Source organism: Bombina bombina, chromosome 11 (genome assembly GCF_027579735.1).
Source record: "Bombina bombina isolate aBomBom1 chromosome 11, aBomBom1.pri, whole genome shotgun sequence".
NCBI classification, from domain to species: Eukaryota; Metazoa; Chordata; class Amphibia; order Anura; family Bombinatoridae; genus Bombina; species Bombina bombina.
The window spans coordinates 169,885,217-169,909,240 of NC_069509.1; the positions used below are offsets into that span (position 1 = coordinate 169,885,217).

Below are 24,024 nucleotides of genomic sequence, written 5' to 3' on the forward strand. Positions count from 1 at the left end.
TCTTCGAGCCGAGGAAATCGCCATTAAAAACAGAACTTTCCAAGATAACATCTTGATATCAATGGAATGAAGGGGTTCAAACGGAACACCCTGTAAAACATTAAGAACTAAGTTCAAACTCCATGGTGGAGCAACAGTTTTAAACACAGGCTTGATCCTAGCTAAAGCCTGACAAAAAGCTTGAACGTCCGGAACTTCTGACAGACGTTTGTGTAAAAGAATGGACAGAGCTGAAATCTGTCCCTTTAAGGAACTAGCGGATAAACCCTTTTCTAAACCTTCTTGTAGAAAAGACAATATCCTCGGAATCCTAACCTTACTCCATGAGTAACTCTTGGATTCGCACCAATATAAGTATTTGCGCCATATCTTATGGTAAATCTTTCTGGTAACAGGCTTCCTAGCCTGTATTAAGGTATCAATAACTGACTCAGAAAAACCACGTTTTGATAAAATCAAGCGTTCAATTTCCAAGCAGTCAGCTTCAGAGAAATTAGATTTTGATGTTTGAAGGGACCCTGGATCAGAAGGTCCTGTTTCAGAGGTAGAGACCAAGGTGGACAGGATGACATGTCCACTAGATCTGCATACCAAGTCCTGCGTGGCCATGCAGGCGCTATTAGAATCACTGATGCTCTCTCCTGTTTGATTCTGGCAATCAATCGAGGAAGCATCGGGAAGGGTGGAAAAACATAAGCCATCCCGAAGGTCCAAGGTGCTGTCAAAGCATCTATCAGAACCGCTCCCGGATCCCTGGATCTGGATCCGTAACGAGGAAGCTTGGCATTCTGTCGAGACGCCATGAGATCTATCTCTGGTTTGCTCCAACGTCGAAGTATTTGGGCAAAGACCTCCGGATGAAGTTCCCACTCCCCCGGATGAAAAGTCTGACGACTTAAGAAATCCGCCTCCCAGTTCTCCACTCCCGGGATGTGGATTGCTGACAGGTGGCAAGAGTGAGACTCTGCCCAGCGAATTATCTTTGATACTTCCATCATTGCTAGGGAGCTTCTTGTCCCTCCCTGATGGTTGATGTAAGCTACAGTCGTGATGTTGTCCGACTGAAACCTGATGAACCCCCGAGTTGTTAACTGGGGCCAAGCCAGAAGGGCATTGAGAACTGCTCTCAATTCCAGAATGTTTATTGGTAGGAGACTCTCCTCCTGATTCCATTGTACCTGAGCCTTCAGAGAATTCCAGACAGCGCCCCAACCTAGTAGGCTGGCGTCTGTTGTTACAATTGTCCAGTCCGGCCTGCTGAATGGCATCCCCCTGGACAGATGTGGCCGAGAAAGCCACCATAGAAGAGAAATTCTGGTCTCTTGATCCAGATTCAGAGTAGGGGACAAGTCTGAGTAATCCCCATTCCACTGACTTAGCATGCACAATTGCAGCGGTCTGAGATGTAGGCGTGCAAAGGGTAGTATGTCCATTGCCGCTACCATTAAGCCGATCACCTCCATGCATTGAGCTACTGACGGGTGTTGAATGGAATGAAGGACACGGCATGCATTTTGAAGCTTTGTTAACCTGTCTTCTGTCAGGTAAATCTTCATTTCTACAGAATCTATAAGAGTCCCCAAGAAGGGAACTCTTGTGAGTGGAAAGAGAGAACTCTTCTTTTCGTTCACCTTCCATCCATGCGACCTTAGAAATGCCAGTACTAACTCTGTATGAGACTTGGCAGTTTGAAAGCTTGAAGCTTGTATCAGAATGTCGTCTAGGTACGGAGCTACCGAAATTCCTCGCGGTCTTAGTACCGCCAGAAGAGCACCCAGAACCTTTGTGAAGATTCTTGGAGCCGTAGCCAATCCGAATGGAAGAGCTACAAACTGGTAATGCCTGTCTAGAAAGGCAAACCTTAGATACCGGTAATGATCTTTGTGAATCGGTATGTGAAGGTAAGCATCCTTTAAATCCACTGTGGTCATGTACTGACCCTTTTGGATCATGGGTAAAATTGTCCGAATAGTTTCCATTTTGAACGATGGAACTCTTAGGAATTTGTTTAGGATCTTTAAATCCAAGATTGGCCTGAAAGTTCCCTCTTTTTTGGGAACCACAAACAGATTTGAGTAAAACCCTTGTCCTTGTTCCGACCGCGGAACCGGATGGATCACTCCCATTAATAAAAGATCTTGTACGCAGCGTAGAAACGCCTCTTTCTTTATTAGGTTTGTTGACAACCTTGACAGATGAAATCTCCCTCTTGGGGGAGAGGATTTGAAGTCCAGAAGGTATCCCTGAGATATGATCTCTAACGCCCAGGGATCCTGGACATCTCTTGCCCAAGCCTGGGCGAAGAGAGAAAGTCTGCCCCCCACTAGATCCGTTCCCGGATCGGGGGCCCTCGATTCATGCTGTCTTAGGGGCAGCAGCAGGTTTCCTGGCCTGCTTGCCCTTGTTCCAGGACTGGTTAGGTCTCCAGCCTTGTCTGTAGCGAGCAACAGCTCCTTCCTGTTTTGGTGCAGAGGAAGTTGATGCTGCTCCTGCTTTGAAATTACGAAAGGAACGAAAATTAGACTGTCTAGCCTTAGGTTTGGCTCTGTCTTGAGGCAGGGCATGGCCTTTACCTCCTGTAATGTCAGCGATAATTTCTTTCAACCCGGGCCCGAATAAGGTCTGCCCTTTGAAAGGTATATTAAGCAATTTAGATTTAGAAGTAACATCAGCTGACCAGGATTTTAGCCACAGTGCTCTGCGCGCCTGAATGGCGAATCCGGAATTCTTAGCCGTAAGTTTAGTTAAATGTACTACGGCATCCGAAATAAATGAGTTAGCTAACTTAAGGGCTTTAAGCTTGTGTGTAATCTCATCTAATGGAGCTGATTCAAGTGTCTCTTCCAGAGACTCAAACCAAAATGCTGCTGCAGCCGTGACAGGCGCAATGCATGCAAGAGGTTGCAATATAAAACCTTGTTGAACAAACATTTTCTTAAGGTAACCCTCTAACTTTTTATCCATTGGATCTGAAAAGGCACAGCTATCCTCCACCGGGATAGTGGTACGCTTAGCTAAAGTAGAAACTGCTCCCTCCACCTTAGGGACCGTTTGCCATAAGTCCCGTGTGGTGGCGTCTATTGGAAACATTTTTCTAAATATCGGAGGGGGTGAGAACGGCACACCGGGTCTATCCCACTCCTTAGTAACAATTTCAATAAGTCTCTTAGGTATAGGAAAAACATCAGTACTCGACGGTACCGCAAAATATTTATCCAACCTACACATTTTCTCTGGTATTGCAACTGTGTTACAATCATTTAGAGCCGCTAACACCTCCCCTAGTAATACACAGAGGTTTTCCAGCTTAAATTTAAAATTTGAAATATCTGAATCCAGTTTGTTTGGATCAGAACCGTCACCCGCAGAATGAAGCTCTCCGTCCTCATGTTCTGCAAATTGTGACGCAGTGTCTGACATGGCCCTAATATTATCAGCGCACTCTGTTCTCACCCCAGAGTTTTCACGCTTACCTCTTAGTTCTGGTAATTTAGCCAAAACTTCAGTCATAACAGTAGCCATATCCTGTAATGTGATTTGTAATGGCCGCCCAGATGTACTCGGCGCTACAATATCACGCACCTCCCGAGCGGGAGATGCAGGTACTGACACGTGAGGCGAGTTAGTCGGCATAACTCTCCCCTCGTTGTTTGGTGAAATATGTTCAATTTGTACAGATTGACTTTTATTTAAAGTAGCATCAATGCAGTTAGTACATAAATTTCTATTGGGCTCCACTTTGGCTTTAGCACATATAGCACAGATATCTTCCTCTGAATCAGACATGTTTAACACACTAGCAAATAAACTAGCAACTTGGAAATACTTTTCAAGTAATTTACTATAATATGAAAACGTACTGTGCCTATAAGAAGCACAGAAAAAGTTATGACAGTTGAAAATTGATAAACTGAAAAGTTATAGCATCAAATCTTTGTAAAAAACACACTTTTAGCAAAGGATTGCTCCCATTAGCAAAGGATAACTAACCCTGATAGCAGAAAAAAAATACAGAAATAAACGTTTTTTATCACAGTCAACTACAATCTCACAGCTCTGCTGTGAGTGATTACCTCCCTCAAAACAAGTTTTGAAGACCCCTGAGTTCTGTAGAGATGAGCCGGATCATGCAGGGAAGACAAACTTCTGACTGAATTTTTTGATGCGTAGCAAAAGCGCCAAAAAAGGCCCCTCCCCCTCACACACAACAGTGAGAGAGATCAGTAAACTGTCATAAATTAAATAAAACGACTGCCAAGTGGAAAAAAATAGTGCCCAAAACATTTTTTCACCCAGTACCTCAGAAAATTAAACGATTTTACATGCCAGCAAAAAACGTTTAACATTAAATAAATGAAATGTCATTATAAAGCCTGTTGCTAGTCCCTGCAAATTAGGCTAAAGTCTTATGCATACAGTATTATCCCAGTGAAGTGCCATTCCCCCGAATACTGAAGTGTAAAATATACATACATGACAGCCTGATACCAGTTGCTGCTACTGCATTTAAGGCTGAGTTTACATTATATCGGTATGGCAGAATTTTCTCATCAATTCCATTCTCAGAAAATAATATGCTGCTACATACCTCTTTGCAGATTAATCTGCCCGCTGTCCCCTGATCTGAAGTTTACCTCTCCTCAGATGGCCGAGAAACAGCAATATGATCTTAACTACGCCGGCTAAAATCATAGAAAAAACTCAGGTAGATTCTTCTTCAAATTCTACCAGAGAAGGAATAACACACTCCGGTGCTATTATAAAATAACAAACTTTTGATTGACGGTATGAAACTAAGTATAATCACCACAGTCCTCTCACACATCCTATCTATTCGTTGGGTGCAAGAGAATGACTGGAGGTGGCGTAGAGGGGAGGAGCTATATAGCAGCTCTGCTGGGTGAATCCTCTTGCACTTCCTGTTGGGGAGGAGTTAATATCCCAGAAGTAATGATGACCCGTGGACTGACCACACTTAACAGGAGAAAAATAGTTTTAGACAAATAGTTTGTCAAAAAAAACTTTTTTTCCCATTGTTTTGTCCAATATTTGTTAAGGGGGTGATTGGGAATTTAACAAAAATCCATTTGTTTGCCATTTCCTATAAGGAACATTTTCACAGTAAGTAAAAGGACAAAGTAAAATTGAAAATAGGAGCAAATTAGAAAGTCGCTGCTCTATCTGAATAAAGTTTAATTTTGACTATTCCGTTAAGTATGATGGAAGACTCTCGGAAAAAGAAGGGGGGGGGGTGTGAAACAAGCACAATATTCAAAAGGGAAAATATACAGTATCTGACAAAAGTGAGTACACCCCTCACATTTTTGTAAATATTTTATTATATCTTTTCATGTGACAACACTGAAGAAATGACACTTTGCTACAGTGTAAAGTAGTGAGTGTACAGCCTGTATAACAGTGTGAATTTGCTGTCCCCTCAAAATACCTCAACACACAGCCATTAAAAGGGACAGTCAAGTCCCAAAAAAACTTTCATGATTGAAATAGGGCATGTCATTTTAAACAACTTTACAATTTTTTCCCCCACCAATTTTGCTTTGTTCTTAAGGTATTCTTAGTTGAAAGCTAAACCTAGGAGGTTCATATGCTAATCTCTTAGACCTTGAAGGCCACCTCTAATATAAATGCATTTTGACAGTTTTTCAGCACTAGAGGGAGTTAGTTCATGTGTTTCATATAGATAACATTGAGCTAATGCACGTGAATTTACCGAGGAGTAAGCACGGATTGGTTTAAATGCAAGTTTGTCAAAATAACTGAAATAAGGGGGCAGTCTGCAGAGGCTTAGATACAAGGTAATTACAGAGGTAAAAAATGTATTATTAAAACTGTGTTGGTTATGCAAAACTGGGGAATGGGTAATTAGGGGATTATCTATCTTTTAAAACGACTACAATTCTGGTGTTGACTGTCCCTTTAATGTCTAAACCGTTGACAACAAAAGTGAGTACACGCCTAAGTGGAAATGTCCAAATTGGGCCCAATTAGCCATTTTCCCTCCCTGGTGTCGTGTGACTCGTTAGTGATACAAGGTCTCAGGTGTGTAAAATTTGGTGTCATCACTCTCTCTCATACTGGTCACTGGAAAGTTCAACATGGCACCTCATAGCAAAGAACTCTGAAAAACAAAAAAAATTGTTGCTCTACATGAAGATGGCCTAGGCTATAAGAATACGTCATATTTCTTTGGGAAATAGACGTATGAGTGCTGCCAGCATTGCTGCAGAAGTTGAAGGGGTGGGGGGTCAGCCTGTCAGTGCTCAGACCATACGCCTCACACTGCATCAAATTGGTCTGCATGGCTGTCGTCCCAGAAGGAAGCCTCTTTTAAAGATGATGCACAAGAAAGCCCACAAACAGACAAGCAGACTAAGGACATGGATTACTGGAACCATGTCCTGTGGTCCGATGAGACCAAGATAAACTTATTTGCTTCAGATGGTGTAAAGCGTGTGTTGTGGCAACCAGGTGAGGAGTACAAAGACAAGTGTGTCTTGCCTACTGTCAAGAATGGTGGTGGGAGTGTCATGGTCTGGGCCTGCATGAGTGCTGCCGGCACTGGGGAGCTACAGTTCATTGAGGGAACCTGAATGCCAACATGTACTGTGACATACTGAAGCAGAGCATGATCCCCTCCCTTCAGAGACTGGGCCGCAAGGCAGTATTCCAACGTGATAACGCCCCCAAACACACCCCCAAGACGACCACTGCCTTGCTAAAGAAGCGGAGGGTAAAGGTGATGCACTGGCCAAACATGTCTCCAGACCTAAAACCTATTGAGCATCTGTGGGGCATCCTCAAACAGAAGGGGGGGGGGGGGCGCAATGTCTCTAACATCTACCAGCTCCGTAATGTCGTCATGGAGTGGAAGAGGACTCCAGTGGCAACCTGCAAGAGGTTTAAGGCTGTGTTGGAAAATAATGGTGGCCACACAAAATATTGACACTTTGGGCCCAATTTGGACATTTCCACTTAGGGGTGTACTCACTTTTGTTGCCAATGGTTTAGACATTAATGGCTGTGTGTTGAATTATTTTGAGGGGACAGCAAATTTACACTGTTATACAGGCTGTACACTCACTACTTTACATTGTAGCAAAGTGTCATTTCTTCAGTGTTGTCACATGAAAAGATATAATACAATATTTACAAAAATGTGAGGGGTGTACTAACTTTTGTGGGATACAGTATATATTGCAATATTGTTTTATTTTTAAATTATTAAAAGGGAAAACCAAAACATTTTATTTTGTGATTCAGACAAAACATAACATTTTTTTTTTTTAATTTCCAATTTACTTCTATGATCAAATTTGCTTTGTTCTCATGGTATCCTGTGTTGAAGCTCTACCTAGCTAGGTGTTTGGAGCACTACATAGCAGGAAATAGAGCTGCAATCTAGTGCTCTTGCAAAACTGTTGCCAGGTTTCGTGTCCCCTTAAATATTTTATGGGGTCAAACTACGGCCTCCTTTGGTCGAACGATCTCGCCAGCTACAGAAATAAAATATTTCCCAACAGAAAAGGCTGCTAAAAAGGTATTGAATTGTTTAAAGGATTCTTGTTTTCGAGGGCATTAAGATGCTGTGTGCATTTATTCACAAGCTTACAGAAGTCATGTGTGCATTTATTCACAAGCTTACAGAAGTCATGTGTGCATTTATTCACAAGCTTACAGAAGTCATGTGTGCATTTATTCACAAGCTTACAGAAGTCATGTGTGCATTTATTCACAAGCTTACAGAAGTCATGTGTGCATTTATTCACAAGCTTACAGAAGTCATGTGTGCATTTATTCACAAGCTTACAGAAGTCATGTGTGCATTTATTCACAAGCTTACAGAAGTCATGTGTGCATTTATTCACAAGCTTACAGAAGTCATGTGTGCATTTATTCACAAGCTTACAGAAGTCATGTGTGCATTTATTCACAAGCTTACAGAAGTCATGTGTGCATTTATTCACAAGCTTACAGAAGTCATGTGTGTTCTATGGGGCTTTTTCCTTCTGTAGGGAGCATTAGTATCATATTGCACAACAGAATCCTCTGTACTCAGCAGCTCACCTCGTTATCTTTTGCTGCGACAAGCGACTCTCCAGCACTAGCTTCTGATTGGCCTCCTCCAGATCCCTAGCTGAGATATCCAGCTGCTCGTACACCTTGGCATGCTGCTCGTTCATCTGCCGTAACAGGTCCACCTGCTTGGTAAGGTACTGCAAGCAAAACAACACCAGCTGTCACAAATACTGCAGCAACACAGCTCACATATGGAAAAGTCATTAATATGATTTAATAGAAGCTCTGGCCAGAGCAGCATGAAAGATGCCATCAGCGTGCACACCCATCTGACTCATGGCACATCTTACGGCTGGGTATAAATATGCATACAATGTGCCACTGGCACAGTGACTGGTTTTATTAATTGCTTGGCAAAGCCGAGGACTGGTGGGGACATTTGCAAAGAGGTTCAGGGTAATAAATAAGTACAGGATGGAAGTATAGTTTAAAGATGGTTCTGAAGGCAAAGGAACATAGGTACAATAAAGATACGAGGAAGTGAGAGATTACAAACGGAGGAGAGGAGAGCGAGACATTATCTGTAATAAGCAATAAGTGTTATACTTGGGGCAGAATGTGTATCAGTCGCCTTATCATAGAAACAGCAAACTCCATGCAATCAGTCAATCTCCTATACAAAGTCACAGACACAAGTACGTACTTCAATCTCCTGGATCTGCTCCTGATTGGTAACATACATCTGCTGCAGCGACTCCTCCAGCTCTGTGTTACGATCCAGGAGGGTCTTCCCCAGCTCGGCAGCAAGCTGCAAATCTACAAGAATAGGTGGGGTAGAATTAGCGTCAATCTGAGGAATGCTGGAGCCATTTTGCTCATTTACTAAACAAGGACACATGGAAAATACGGTTTTACAAATGAGCTAAGGCAGAAAAATGCTGATTCTAACAGCCCAATCTACAGAAACATGCAACGTAAGGAAATGTCTGTTGCTGCAAGCTCCACAGAGTTTCACACCTGAACAGTCTGACTTTCAAATCAGTTGCACCTCAAGGCAACGTTTTAAATGAGTCAGAACAAATTATGCACTAAGTCGTCCTGATGGTGTTTGTAACTTCCCAGGCAATCATAACAAAACATCCTTTAAATTATGTGATGTTTGTACATAGGACGTTATGCACGCAAGCAGAAACATATATAATATATTACGTTATGTAAAGAGATTGCAATAATGTCTCTATACACAAAACAACTTCATTGTTTGCAATACGATTATCCTACTGAAATTATTTACCTCTCACAAGTCTAATTACTGTTCCGAGTTTCTTTCTGGAAATGGCAATATTGAAGCTGTCAAAACCTCAAATGAGCTGTTGCAATGGGCAGATTGTGGCTGCAGGAATTTTGCATGTGCATTTGCCGTGAGGGAGGCAAACTCCAGTTATTCTCTTGGATGACAGAGCTGTAGTGAGTTACTTCACCCTATCTAGCATCCAAAGGGTTAACTGTAACACCAGTCCCTAATCCGAACTTTACAAATTCCAACCCAAACTAAGATCAAAATTGTCAGCCATAGTGAGATCTTAGCTCACCAAATCCTGACCACAACAACATGACCTGGCATCCAATCTGGTTTTATTTGATCTATTGCATCAATCTAGGTGAGACAACTTAAAGGAAAAGTCTACTCCAGTATTGTTATTGTTTAAAAAGATAGATAATCCCTTTATTTACCATTCCCCAGTTTGCACAACCAACACTGTTCTAGAAATACACTTTTTACCTCTGTGATTAGCTTGAACCAAAGCCTCTGCTGACTGTCTCCTTATCTCAGTTCTTTTGATAGACTTGCATTTTAGCCATGCATACACAGAGAGAAGCGCTCTACCAGGAACGAACAACGTTCAGAGAAGGATTGCCTGGTATTTCGGGCTTGGACTCCACTGTTAAGTCAGGATCAGACTGATATGCCTTTTACAGATAAGAACTATCCTGTAGCATATGTTGAGCAAAAAGAGGCTGCTTCTTGGGTGGTAACTAGCCATAGAACAAGCTATTATGCTATTGTTCGTTCCCAGGTTGAGCGCGTCTCTTTATTTTTGCATTTTAGCCACAGTGCCCTTTCTTAAGTAGCTCCATGGGCGTGAGCACAATGTTATCTACAGTTTTTTTTACAAAAGTGAGTACACCGCTCACATTTTTGTAATATTTTATTATATATTTTCATGTGACAACACTGAAGAAATGACACTTTTCTACAATGTAAAGTAGTGAGTGTACAGCCTGTATAACAGTGTACATTTGCTGTCGCCTCAAAATTACTCAACACACAGCCATTAATGTCTAAACCGTTGGCAACAAAAGTGAGTACACCCCTAAGTGGAAATGTCCAAATTGGGCCCAAAGTGTCAATATTTTGTGTGGCCACCATTATTTTCCAGCACAGCCTTAACCCTCTTGGGCATGGAGTTCACCAGAGCTTCACAGGTTGCCACTAGAGTCCTCTTCCACTCCTCCATGATGACATCATGGAGCTGGTGGATGTTAGAGACCTTGCGTTCCCCCACCTTCTGCTTGAGGATGCCCCACAGATGCTCAATAGGGTTTAGGTCTGGAGACATGCTTGGCCAGTTCATCACCTTTACCCTCAGCTTCATTAGCAAGGCAGTTGTCATCTAGGAGGTGTGTTTGGGGTCATTATGTTGGAATACTGCCCTGCGGCCCAGTCTCCAAAGGGAGGGGATCATGCGCTGCTTCAGTATGTTACAGTACATGTTGGCATTCATGGTTCCCTAAATGAACTGTAGCTCCCCAGTGCCGGCAGCACTCATGCAGGCCCAGACCATGACACTCCCACCACCATGCTTGACTGTAGGCGAGACACACTTGTCTTTGTACTCCTCACCTGGTTGCCGCCACACACGCTTGTCACCATCTGAACCAAATAAGTTTATCTTGGTCTCATAGGACCACAGGAAATAGTTCCAGTAATCCATGCCCTTAGTCTGCTTGTCTTCAGCAAACTGGTTTGCAGGCTTTCTTGTGCATCATCTTTAGAAGAGGCTTCATTCTGGGACGACAACCATGCAGACCAATTTGATGCAGTGTGCGGAGTATGGTCTGGGCACTGACAGGCTACCCCCCCCCCCACGCCTTCAACCTCTGCAGCAATGCTGGCAGCACTTATACGTCCATTTCCCAAAGACAGCCTCTGTATATGACGCTGAGCAAGTGCACTTAACTTATTATGGCGAGGCCTGTTCTGAGTGGAACCTGTCCTGTGAAACCGCTGTATGGTCTTGCCCAGCGTGCTGCAGCTCAGTTTCAGGGTCTTGGCAATCTTTTTATAGCCTAGGCCATCTTTATGTAGCTCAAGTGACACTGGGGATAGAAAATGGCTAATTGGGCCCAATTTGGACATTTCCATTTAGGGGTGTACTCACTTTTGTTGCCAACGGTTTAGACATTAATGGCTGTGTGTTGAGTTATATATCGGACAGCAAATTTACACTGTTATACAGGCTGTACACTCACTACTTTACACTGTAGCAAAGTGTCATTTCTTCAGTGTTGTCACATGAAAAGATAATAAAATATTTACAAAAATGTGAGTGGTGTACTTACTTTTGTGAGATACTGTATATGGCCCACATGAACTAGCGCCCTCTAGCTGCAAAAATTTTTTTGTTAAATGCATTCAGATAAGAGGCAGCCTTCAAGGGCTTAGAAATTAGCATATGAGCCTACCTAGGTTTAGCTTTCAACTAAGAATACCAAGAGAACAAAGGAAATTTGATACTACAAGTAAATTGGAAAGGTTTATTTTTTTTAAATGGCATGCTCTATCCGAATCTTAAAAGTTTAATTTTGACTAGACTGTCCCTATAATACAGATTCAGCATTGTCTTATACTTCCCCCCACCACCACTAGGGACGCCAGCAACAGAATGTAAGCCCTGAAAGGAACATATATGAATGGTAATAGCTAGCAAGCTAAACATATCAGGACAATATTTTCTGTGCAATAGATAAACATCCTGGGGAAAAAAAAAAAAAAAAAGGAAGACATTCATATCAGTTATTTGTTAATCCCTATGAAAAAGGCAATACAATATCTGATGATATCTCTGGTGTTTCTTCTAGTTTGTTTACCACCTCCCACCTTCTGTCTCTTCCTCTAATCTTGGGGGGGAGGGAGGGGGAACCAATGGGCCAGATTACAAATGGTGCGCTAATTATAGAGCGGCACACAAGAAGTATCACTGGACCTCGCTAACAGAGTGCAACTTAATATTACAACCCAACGGCAAATCAGATTTACCTGAAAAGGATTAGCGCAGCCAGTATCGTTCTAGTGCAACCTATACTTTCAATGGATATTGCGACTGCACTAAATAGCGCTGATATTACAAGTTGAAAGCCGAAATTGCGCTAGAATATTTAAACACAACTTGAGACCTGAAGAAAAATCTAGGGGTTTAAAAAACAAAAACACCAACACATCAAAACATATAAAAATAAGCTATTTCACTCATATATACACACTTTAACAAAATTAGAATTTTAATATTGATAAAAAGGTTTTAAAAGGGTTTAGCGGTTAGTGCTCAAGCGTGAGCAAAAAATGAAAGCACCACTTGTAATCTTGGTCAGTAATTCCACAAACCTCTCCCAATATTAAGAACAGCACCCAAGATTATAAGGGTATCAGTTAATATTGAATTTTCATTCAGCGTCAGACATGTTCCGCAGCATTATACAGAAGAAAGAAGAGTGCATGCAATATACTAAAATCAGCTTACACACAATATCAAAGTTCTAGACTTTAGAGCAGACAGGTAAACCTAACCCCGCTCCAGGAGAGAAATATTGAACTATAGAGGTTACAGACTCCAATCCCTGAGCTAAATATTGAACTCTGGCCTAATCAAGGTTCACACTGCAGATGCCAGCTAAAAACTGATACGTCAACGCCACTCTCTGCATGGGGACAAGGGGTAGGTTAGGCAAGCGTGTTACTAATTTATTTTATTAGCCTAAAAAGGTACACAAGCAAATATCCTGTGGGGTTGGCTCATCAAAAAAAAAAAACACAGCAGTCTTTTTTTACCTTAAAAAGGGACATTTACAGCAGTGTATTTTTATTACCTTAAAATGGACATCCTAGGGTAAGAAATATTCAGTTTTGTTAAAATAATTGTATTGTTAAACAATGTGAACCTTATCATCATGAACACCTCCATTCTGCTCCAGATGAGGAAACGGATAGTGATTGGAGAATATGCACGTATGCCTGCTTCTTATGTGCACACTTGCTGTATCGCCTGCTAGCACTGCATAAGAGCAATTTAACCCATTACTGGGGGTTAATCCCAAAGTTAAAGAAAAGAACAAAAAGCATTTTATATGTAAAACGTTTTTTAGTGCAAAACGCGTGAATTACAGGTTGATGACCTTTGTTGTATTTTTTAAATAAAGTATTAAAATATATGCATGATTTGACCCTTATGGATGAATATTGCAGTAAAATATGTGAGCACTTGCAGCAGATATCTTTTGAATCTAGCTAGAAAAAAACGATATTATACAGGAATAAAATAAAAGAAATACTGCCACTGCCTATTTATTTTACATGGCATCCAACAAAAGCTTGCAACACATAATGCAATCCTCACTGGCAACCACGGGGTTAATGTTAGCTACAGTAAGATTCTAAGAAAGAAAATACTATATGAGACTTCATTAATCTACGTGTCCGATTATCGGATGTTGTTATCTTTATTCCAGCAATAACCCAGTCAGTGACTGTATTAATACAGATATTGTGTGCTCTCAACCCTTATTCAGCAATTCAGGAGCAGAATAAAATGTTTTTTATTTTCCATCGAGATAAAACTTCCGTTATCAGTACAGTAAATGTGCACCTGTACGAAGAACAAAACCGTAAAATTATGAAATATAGGAGCTGAAGATGTTAAGACCAAAGTGCTAAGTGTTGCAAGCACAAAACTGTCAGATACACCGAATAGCCTTAACTTACAGAAGGGTTAATGGTTCATTTAAATAATAAGTCAAACAGATGTGCTTGTAACATGCAGGGTAGGGTACCCTAAAGTCAGGAGCACCCTTAGCATTTGCGGGGCCCTGGGCAAGACAAATGTGTGGGGGTCCACAGCCCAGCGCTCTTATGCCCTGCCCCAACATTCAGTTACCTATATAAATAATAACAGTATATATAAAACCTCCTGATGCCATAAACACTTCTTTAGGATATACATTCCACCTTCTCATAGCTTCACCTCTGAAAGTGCGGGCCCCCTTAATTGCGGGACCCTTGGCAGGTGCCCCTCTCACCCTGCCCCAAGTAAAGACACCGGCCAGATAAAAGTTGAGGATGTAAATGATTTGATAACTTTATGGGTGAAACATCATCAGTGCAAATAGTAGGGGGAGAAAATAATAATAATTCTATCTGTACAGGTCAGAAGGAAGGGTTTAAAAAGGACAATAAAGTCATTTGTTTGTATATATGAATATATCAGCAAGTAAGCACTGCATTACTATACAAAATACCTATACAAGAAAATATTTTTATTTTTTTAATAATTTTTATTTGAGGATTGAAATAAGGCATACAAGTAATATGGAGCAATATATAATAACATTAACGGAAAACATCATATTGTATGACAGTTATACACAGAGTATTTTCCTAAGAGTAAAATTCACAGATATAGGAGACAAAATCGAGTGCCTACTGTTCTTTACCCTCCTAAATGGCATATGGGGTCGCTTTTGGACTCCAAAAATATGTAATGAAATTATAGGAGGCTTTTACCAACAAGAGAGACCACTTTTGGGTCTTAAATGAAATCCTCATTTTATATCTTTAACATAACTTGTAAAAATAGAGTGCATATATATTAGTAACACCTTAATATATTTCACAAATGCGGTTATAAGGGGTTGAATATAATAAAAAGAGATAACAAGAATTTTGACACACAACCCAGGATATACTAAGAATTAAATGGAAGCCTAATTTAGCTTAGTAATAACTCCAGGGAACCTGTTTTTAAGATGTAGAGGTCACAAGACACATTTAGAGTATGACCTCTATGTAGGAACTTGACTATGCTGTATTGCACTGGGGGATAATATTGAGTGCCCATGAATTCACTCTCAAATATATCTGACTACCATAAGAATTAAATGTAACATGGTATATAGGCTCAAATACTCCTCCAATGCAGCAGGTATGAAATAAGCAGTATAACCATTATTAAAGTCTGCAATAGAACTAAACAAGCCATTATAGATATTCTAATAAAAAAAAGGTGATAGTTGAGATGGGGAAGGACATAAGAGCTCCATGAAGTGGGACACGCAATTACCCTGCTCCTATTTTATCGGAAAACAATAGTTCTCACATAGGTATTATTTCCATGTAACAGCTGGGGTCTCATGACTAGTTAATGGGGGGTCAAAGAGCACATAAGCTGATATGTGTGCCTCATAGACAGGTAGAGATACTGAAAAGGTTATAGTGGTTTAACAGTACATTGACACATGTCCACTACAAACCATGCTAGAAAGCCAACGGCCTTCACCTGAGCTCTGAGGTAGGCAAATGTGTCACAAAGGGTTGCGTATACCGCAGTGTCTCGACCGATTATGTCCCCCATATCTCAGGCTTTAGTGCCGTCATTCGGGTTCATTTATATTGATAATATCGGCAAGGTAAAGAGTCCCCGCAGTGAGAGTAATTATGTAGGGGAACAGTCTCTCTGTTTATCTGTAAACAGCCTGAACGATGTTGTAGTGTGTCACTATTGCAGGAGCGGAATCTCTCACAATATACACAGGATTAGTTCAGCCGAATCCTGCTTTGGCTACTCGGATAACATACCCATGCGTGCGTTCAACTTGCGACAGCCGGGCAGCCTCTACATTCTTAGCCAGGAGACAACGAGGATCTGTAAGCCGCAACCCTTTCTGAACAAGCGTGACTCCCTTCACGGCTTGAGTGAACACACAGCCGCCACTCCTGCATCTGGAAGCGGAACAACCTCTGATCTGGGATCCCCATCGGCCACTGCAGGCAGCTCCATGTCGTATGTTGTGCTACATCCAGCGTAAGTATAGCGGGCTGGTAAATCGCGCCCTCTCTCCATCTGTGCCGACACTCTTTGTGCTCCCAGTGAAGACGGTAAGCCCTTGGATAGGGGTTTAACAGAGGGCTCCTCAAGAAAATATTTTAAAATCCTCAGCACTATCATTTTTTCTGCAAATCAGGACCTCTTCAAAAGGTGATGCTCCAGGTCTTATGATATTGTCAGACAGGAATGCTCCGGGGTAACCAACCACTGTGTATCATGTTGCACGGCGAGTTAAACTTCAGCATACAAAAAGGTAGGATAGAGGTTCACCAAATCGATAAACATTTCAAGGGCAAATACATTGAGATTAATATGCTTTTATACAGCTGTAACCTGGGCAGTAAGAATTGGTAGATGAGGTGATGAGTTAATATTTGTGAGCATGGGGCAAGTGTCTGCTATAGGAAACCAACTACCTAATTACTTAACCAGCGACAGGAAGCTCTAGATATTAAACCACCAGGTTTCCTGTGCTCTGATAACCTTCACTTAACCCCTTGCCTGCCAGTCAGCACCATTAAAAGGGACACTGAACCCAAATTTTTATTTCATGATTCAGACAGATCATGCAACTTTCTAATTTACTCCTATTATCATTTTTTTCCGTTCTCTTACTATCTTTATTTTAAAAGCAGGAATGTAAATCTTAGCAGTCAGCCCATTTTAGGTTCAGCACCATGGATAGCGCTAGCTTATTTGATACTTTCATTTACCCTCCAATAAGCAAGCATAACCCAGGTTCTCAACCAAAAATGGGCCGGCTCCTATGCATCATATTCCTGCTTTTTAAATAAAGATAGCAAGAGAACGAAGACAACTTGATAACAGGAGTAAATTAGAGAGTTGCTTAAAATTGCTGCTCTATCTGATTCATGAAAGACATTTTTTGGGTTTAGCGTCCCTTTAATGTTATGCAGAAAAATGAGTCACTACAAATAGAAACCTTTTACTGTAGTCTTCTGGAAAGCTTTTACGTATGACATTATGATGGCAAATGATGTTTTAAATAAAGATATGAAATTTAAATAAAACTTAACCAGGAGGGGGACTTGTCTTTGTTCTCTTGCTATCTTTATTTAAAAAGCAGGAATTTAAAGCTTATTAGCCAGCCCATTTTAGGTTCAGGATAGCGCTTACTGATTGGTGGCTACATTAGCAAACCAATAAGCAAGCATAACCCAGGTTCTCAACCAAAAATGGACCGGCTCCTAAGCTTACATTCCTGCCTTTTAAATAAATATAACAAGAGAACAAAGAAAAAAATTGATAATAGGAGTAAACTAGAAAGTTGCTTAAAATCGCTGCCCTATCTGAATCATGAAAAAAAAATGGGTTTAGTGTCCCTTTAAGATTGTTCTGGGAACCAAGATGCTAGTATACCCTCTTATATTTATATTAAATATGTTTCATTAGATAAAATGCTCTGCGGGCAAAATGACTCTGTATGATGGTAAACTGTGCGAAACGATGAATTCCCAGACACTGGAAGAGTTACACATAACCTGCCCGCTGTTGATTGGAGGAATAAAGTGACGTCTACTTTAACTCTAGAAAAGTATCATTATGTTCTCAATAAACGTTCAGAGGACTAATTCTATATTGGCTTTCTTTGGGAAGAGTATACGGCTAAAATAAAATTATATAATGAATATCTACTGGGAACATAGTCACCTGCAAGATTCTTGTATGTATACTATTTTCTTTTTCTTAATATATAGCTTACATGAACATAGAAAGTCGATAAACAGGTTTGACGTCTCTTAAAATAAATCACAAAAGAAACATTTTGGGTTTCATATCCCTTTAAATATGCATACAGCATAAGATGCGTTTCCCCCCCCCCATTTACTTATTTTTGTGGTTTTAGAGTGCTGTGACCTGTTCCTTATTGGAGCGCTTCACACGTGTATCCAAAATAAAGAAGTTAATTTAAAACTCTGTGTGAATTTTAGATGTAAGGTAACAAAATGCAGCTCGAATTCCAAGTTGTCATTTAATCTATACAATTAAAGGGACAGTCTACACCAGAATTTTTATTGTTTAAAAAGATAATCCCTTTATTACCCAGTCCCTAGTTTTGCATAACCAACACAGCTATAATAAATACACTTTTTACCTCTGTGATTACCTTGTATCTAAGCCTCTGCAAACTGCCCCCTTATTTCAGTTCTTTAGACAGACATCCATTTTAGCAAATCAGAGCTGGCTCACTGGAACTCCACATACGTGAGCACAGTGTTATCTATATGACACACATGAACTAACACCCTCTAGTGTTGAAAAACTGTCAAAATGCCCTGAGAGAAGAGGCGGCCTTCAAGGGCATAATAACCTCCTAGGTTTAGCTTTTAACTAAGAATACCAAGAGAACAAAGCAAAATTGGTGATAAAAGTAAAATTGGAAAATTGTTTAAAATGACATTCTCTATCTGAATCATGAAAGTTTATTTTGACCTAGACTATCCCTTTAACCTTTGCACAGAAGTGCAAATGAATACGGCTGCAGGCAAGAATGCATAGTCCGCGTCAAACAAGGCTGTACCGACTGCACAGACAACTTATTCAGGGAGTGGAATTTACCAAATCCTCAAAACTATGTACATAGAGAGTAAAATGAAAAAGAAGTTAAAGGGATAGTAAACTCACATTTTTTTATTTCATGATTCAGATAGAGCAGCAATTTTAAACAACTTTCTAATTTACTTCTATTGACATTTTTTCTTCTTTCTCTTGGTATCTTTATTTGAAAAAGCAGGAAGGTAAGCTTAAGAGCCGACCCATTTTCTGGCTCAGCACCCTGGGTAGTGTTTGCTGATTTGTTGGCTACATTCAGCAAGAGCTACCTAAGTGCTGAACCAAAAATGGGCCAGCTCCTAATCTTACATTCCTGATTTTCAAATAAAGATACAAAAAATGATAATAGGAGTAAATTAGAAAGTCGTTTCTCTATCTGAATCATGAAAGAAAAAAAATTGGGTTTACTATCCCTTTAAAAGCTGTCATACAGAGTTATTGTGAGGGCATCTGGGTAATCTGTACAAAGAAAGAAGAGACACAATGGGCTCCATGTACGAAGCAGCGATAGCAGCTTTGGAGCCCTTGCGGGGCAGGTTCGCATGGCATTACGCACTCCGATGAGTGTGTAATGATACATACGGGCAAGCGGATCAACAGATCCGATGCCCGTGTGTAGCGTGTGGGGGGGAAAAAGCTTTGGGAGTTGAGAAGCTGTCCGCTGTCTTCAGTAAACACTGCTGCTGCTGGTGGGAGGAGCTGGGGCACAGTCTGGTTAGAGGGATAGTGAAAGCCTCTAGTAATGGTCAGAAACACTTCATACAGTACACTAAATGCAAGCCTGTCAGTGGTCCTGCTGTGTGATCACCCCGCACTGTGTGGACACATGGTGCTTACATTTCTGTGTGGCTTGCTTTGGGGTTATTTAGCTCCCCTCAGCAGAAATAGGACTATTGCACCTTATGTGGGTGGGAGACAGTGACAGAGGAAGATTTTCAGGCCCAAAGGCAACCATTTAACCCTTCATTGGTTTTAACCCATTGAGTGCTAAGCACTTTCCCACCTGGGTGCTAAGCTGTTTGTTTCTTTTAAGTATTTTTTTTTTTCTTTTCAGATCAAGACTTACACTGTTAGAAAGGTTAGGTGGTTACCTTTCCAACAGTGGGTCTTGGGGGTCTGTAGCTGCTGCTTAGATGCCTGAGATACAGGCTTCTAAGCAGCATGCCCCCTGCTCCTATGCTTAACATTTTTAATTTTAAATAAAGTTGCGCAATGACATCATCACGTCATTGCGCGTAACATCACCGCGCATAATGTAAAGCCCGGCGATGCCTGTCACTATGCAGGCCTGATCGCCGGGGGGGTAGGAGCCCCCAGATCTCCCTCAAGGTGGGAGAGTGCTAGCGACGGCTCTGAGCCATTGTTAGCATTCAAGGGGTTAATTTGCTTTTATTAACCAAAGTGTATAGATTATATGAGTTCCCACACTTTTTTGTAGGACTTGATCCCTGACCTCTATAGTAATTAGAAGGGACTGTAAAGTGAAGCTAGAGAATGCAATTAAAAATAATTAATAATGATAATTCCAATCTACCTTCTTATCAAATGTGCTTTATTCTCTTGGTATATATTTTACTGAAGAGTAAACCTAAGTAGGCAAATAGGAGCTCAGGAACATGCACGTGTCAATACCAGTATATGGCAACAATGTATAAGACTGCTTCAAACAGTGTTGCAAGGGACCCTAATACAAAATAGATCATTTTATTTGTGTTGAATTTGAATGTCCCTTTAACATAAGGGATGATTCTCCCTCTATCAGGTATGTACAGTATAGTCATTTATAGCCAGACAAATTCCTGAGCCCTTGGGTGTGTTCATACAAAATGATTAATAACACAAGAAACAAAAAAGGCTACTACCTAAAACGCTGACACAATGACAGTTTTGATTTGTGCTTTTCCCCATTTCAAGTTGCGTTTCTAAAATAATTGGGTGTAGGCGGCAAAAACAGGTGCACGAGATGGCACATTAGCACACGGGAATAAACTCTAGAATATTTTGGTTACGTTATAGTGCAGTCAGCTGCTGAAAAAGTTTATTTGTAGGGAAAAAAACGAGTATTAAATGTAATAGCAGATGTACTATAATTACAAAATGCTGGGGGGGGGGCAGCTAGGTATGTAGCCTTATACACCACACACATATTAGATTATTACAATTAATGGTTTCAATAAAAAAAAAAAAAAACAACGTATTTATCTATATGAAGTTTTTTGTGGAAAATGCGCTGTTCATTGTTTGGTTGTGTATCCTTTAAAGGGCAACAATAATGAAAACAATGACACACTCATTCGTTAGAGCATGTCATTTTATCACTACTGACCCTGCAAAGGATTAAACCCATAGTTAAAGTATCACCCAGTATCAGCCCAAAGCAGAAACTGGAACTAACCCACCACACACACTGTTAATCTAAAGGCACACAAAAATGTTTCAAGAAACTTCCATTATCAAATTGACTTTGATCTTTTGGTATCCTTTGTTGAAAAGCATATCTAGGTAGGCTCAGGGTCAGCAATGCACTACTAGGAGCTAGCTGCTGATTGGTGGTTACACGCATATGCCTCTTGTCATTAGCTCACCAGATATCAGCTAGCCACCAGTAGTGCATTGCTGCTCGCTCTTAGTCCAACTTTATGGGTTTAAACCCTTTGCAGAGGTTAAGCGCATAGTTAAATGAGAGCAATAATATCTGTATTTTTATGTCCCTTTAACTTTTTTACATGCAAAAATCATGTTCACTTCTTTAAAGGGATATGAAACCCAATTTTTTTCTTTCATGATTCAGATAGAGCAGCAATTTTAATCAACTTTCTTATTTACTCCTATTATCAATTTTTCTTCGCTCTCTTGGTATCTTTATTTAAAAAGCAGGAATATAAAGCTTTAGGAGCCGGCCCATTTTTGGTTCAGCTCCTGGGTAGTGGCTAAATGTAGCCACCAATCAGCAAACTCTACCCAGGTTCTGAACCAAACATGGGCTGGCTTCCAAGCTTTACATTCCTGCTTTTCAAATAAAGATACCAAGAGAAAGAAGAAAAATTGATAATAGGAGTAAATTAGAAAGTTGCATGCTCGAAAAAAAAAAATGGGTTTCATATCCCTTTAATTGGTGCTCTTTTATATACTAACAGAAAACTTTAAAATGTTGAATATGCAAAACCCTTTTAATTAACACAAACACATTATAGATCTGCAAGTACTTCCCCTAGAATAGTATTTTATAAAGTCAGCAACAGGGGCAATACGTTCTGCTACCTCTGTATACAGACATTATAAATCTGCAAGTACTTCCCCTAGCATAGTATTTTATAAAGTCAGCAACAGGGGCAATACGTTCTGCTACCTCTGTATACAGACATTATAAATCTGCAAGTACTTCCCCTAGCATAGTATTTTATAAAGTCAGCAACAGGGGCAATACGTTCTGCTACCTCTGTATACAGACATTATAGATCTGCAAGTACTTCCCCTAGCATAGTATTTTATAAAGTCAGCAACAGGGGCAATACGTTCTGCTACCTCTGTATACAGACATTATAGATCTGCAAGTACTTCCCCTAGCATAGTATTTTATAAAGTCAGCAACAGGGGCAATACGTTCTGCTACCTCTGTATACAGACATTATAGATCTGCAAGTACTTCCCCTAGCATAGTATTTTATAAAGTCAGCAACAGGGGCAATACGTTCTGCTACCTCTGTATACAGACATTATAGATCTGCAAGTATTTCCCCTAGCATAGTATTTTATAAAGTCAGCAACAGGGGCAATACGTTCTGCTACCTCTGTATACAGACATTATAGATCTGCAAGTACTTCCCCTAGCATAGTATTTTATAAAGTCAGCAACAAGGGCAATACGTTCTGCTACCTCTGTATACAGACATAGATCTGCAAGTACTTCCCCTAGCATAGTATTTTATAAAGTCAGCAACAGGGGCAATACGTTCTGCTACCTCTGTATACAGACATTATAGATCTGCAAGTACTTCCCCTAGCATAGTATTTTATAAAGTCAGCAACAGGGGCAATACGTTCTGCTACCTCTGTATACAGACATTATAGATCTGCAAGTACTTCCCCTAGCATAGTATTTTATAAAGTCAGCAACAGGGGCAATAAGTCCTGCTACCTCTGTATACAGACATTATAGATCTGTAAGTACTTCCCCTAGCATAGTATTTTATAAAGTCAGCAACAGGGGCAATAAGTCCTGCTACCTCTGTATACAGACATTATAGATCTGTAAGTACTTCCCCTAGCATAGTATTTTATAAAGTCAGCAACAGGGGCAATACGTTCTGCTACCTCTGTATACAGACATTATAGATCTGTAAGTACTTCCCCTAGCATAGTATTTTATAAAGTCAGCAACAGGGGCAATACGTTCTGCTACCTCTGTATACAGACATTATAGATCTGTAAGTACTTCCCCTAGCATAGTATTTTATAAAGTCAGCAACAGGGGCAATACGTTCTGTTACCTCTGTATACAGACATTATAGATCTGTAAGTACTTCCCCTAGCATAGTATTTTATAAAGTCAGCAACAGGGGCAATACGTTCTGCTACCTCTGTATACAGACATTATAGATCTGCAAGTACTTCCCTTGCATAGTATTTTATAAAGTCAGCAACAGGGGCAATACGTTCTGCTACCTCTGTATGCAGACATTATAGATCTGTAAGTACTTCCCCTAGCATAGTATTTTATAAAGTCAGCAACAGGGGCAATACGTTCTGCTACCTCTGTATACAGACATTAACTTGCAATGTATTACAGCTATTCTGGCATCAGCGAGAACACAGGCTGCAAGCTACAAAAATATTTACTTGCAATTAACCTTCCTGGGTCTTAGCTCTCGACAAGTGAACAGCGTGGAAGCACAGCGCATTCGAGTCAAGGATGAGATAAAGCAGATTATAAATTTAAATGGCTTAATCCATTCTTTAGGGAACAAAGAGCCTTTTTTAATTGCAGGTGCCGGCCAGACACTGAATACAGCATCATTCTATCCTCGTGTGACTACCGAATTCACTCACATGGGCTAAGGACCTTTCATGATAATCTGAGGACGGAAGAAACCGAATAGCAGCCAACACTTCCTAAATTACACAGCTAGGTTAACCCTTAGAGTGCCAGAACCAGACTTTGCCATAATTGTACCGAACAAAGTAATTACAGGACATATTATTTCCTCCTCATCATCGTTATTTCTTATGTAAAGAAAAAAGTTACACTGAAATA

The 24,024-nt window shown here is 40.5% G+C and overlaps 1 protein-coding gene across 1 annotated transcript in view; it reads right to left on the reverse strand.

Moving 5' to 3' along the window:
* CDR2 (cerebellar degeneration related protein 2) overlaps nucleotides 1-24,024 on the reverse strand; it is a 40,760-nt gene that overhangs the window by 13,905 nt on the left and 2,831 nt on the right. Inside the window, exons 2-3 of the mRNA XM_053694794.1 lie at nucleotides 8,741-8,853; nucleotides 8,086-8,234 (exon numbers count right to left, since the gene is read on the reverse strand). Of these exons, the coding sequence (XP_053550769.1) occupies nucleotides 8,086-8,234; nucleotides 8,741-8,853 (262 nt within the window). The remainder of the gene's footprint in view (nucleotides 1-8,085; nucleotides 8,235-8,740; nucleotides 8,854-24,024) is intronic.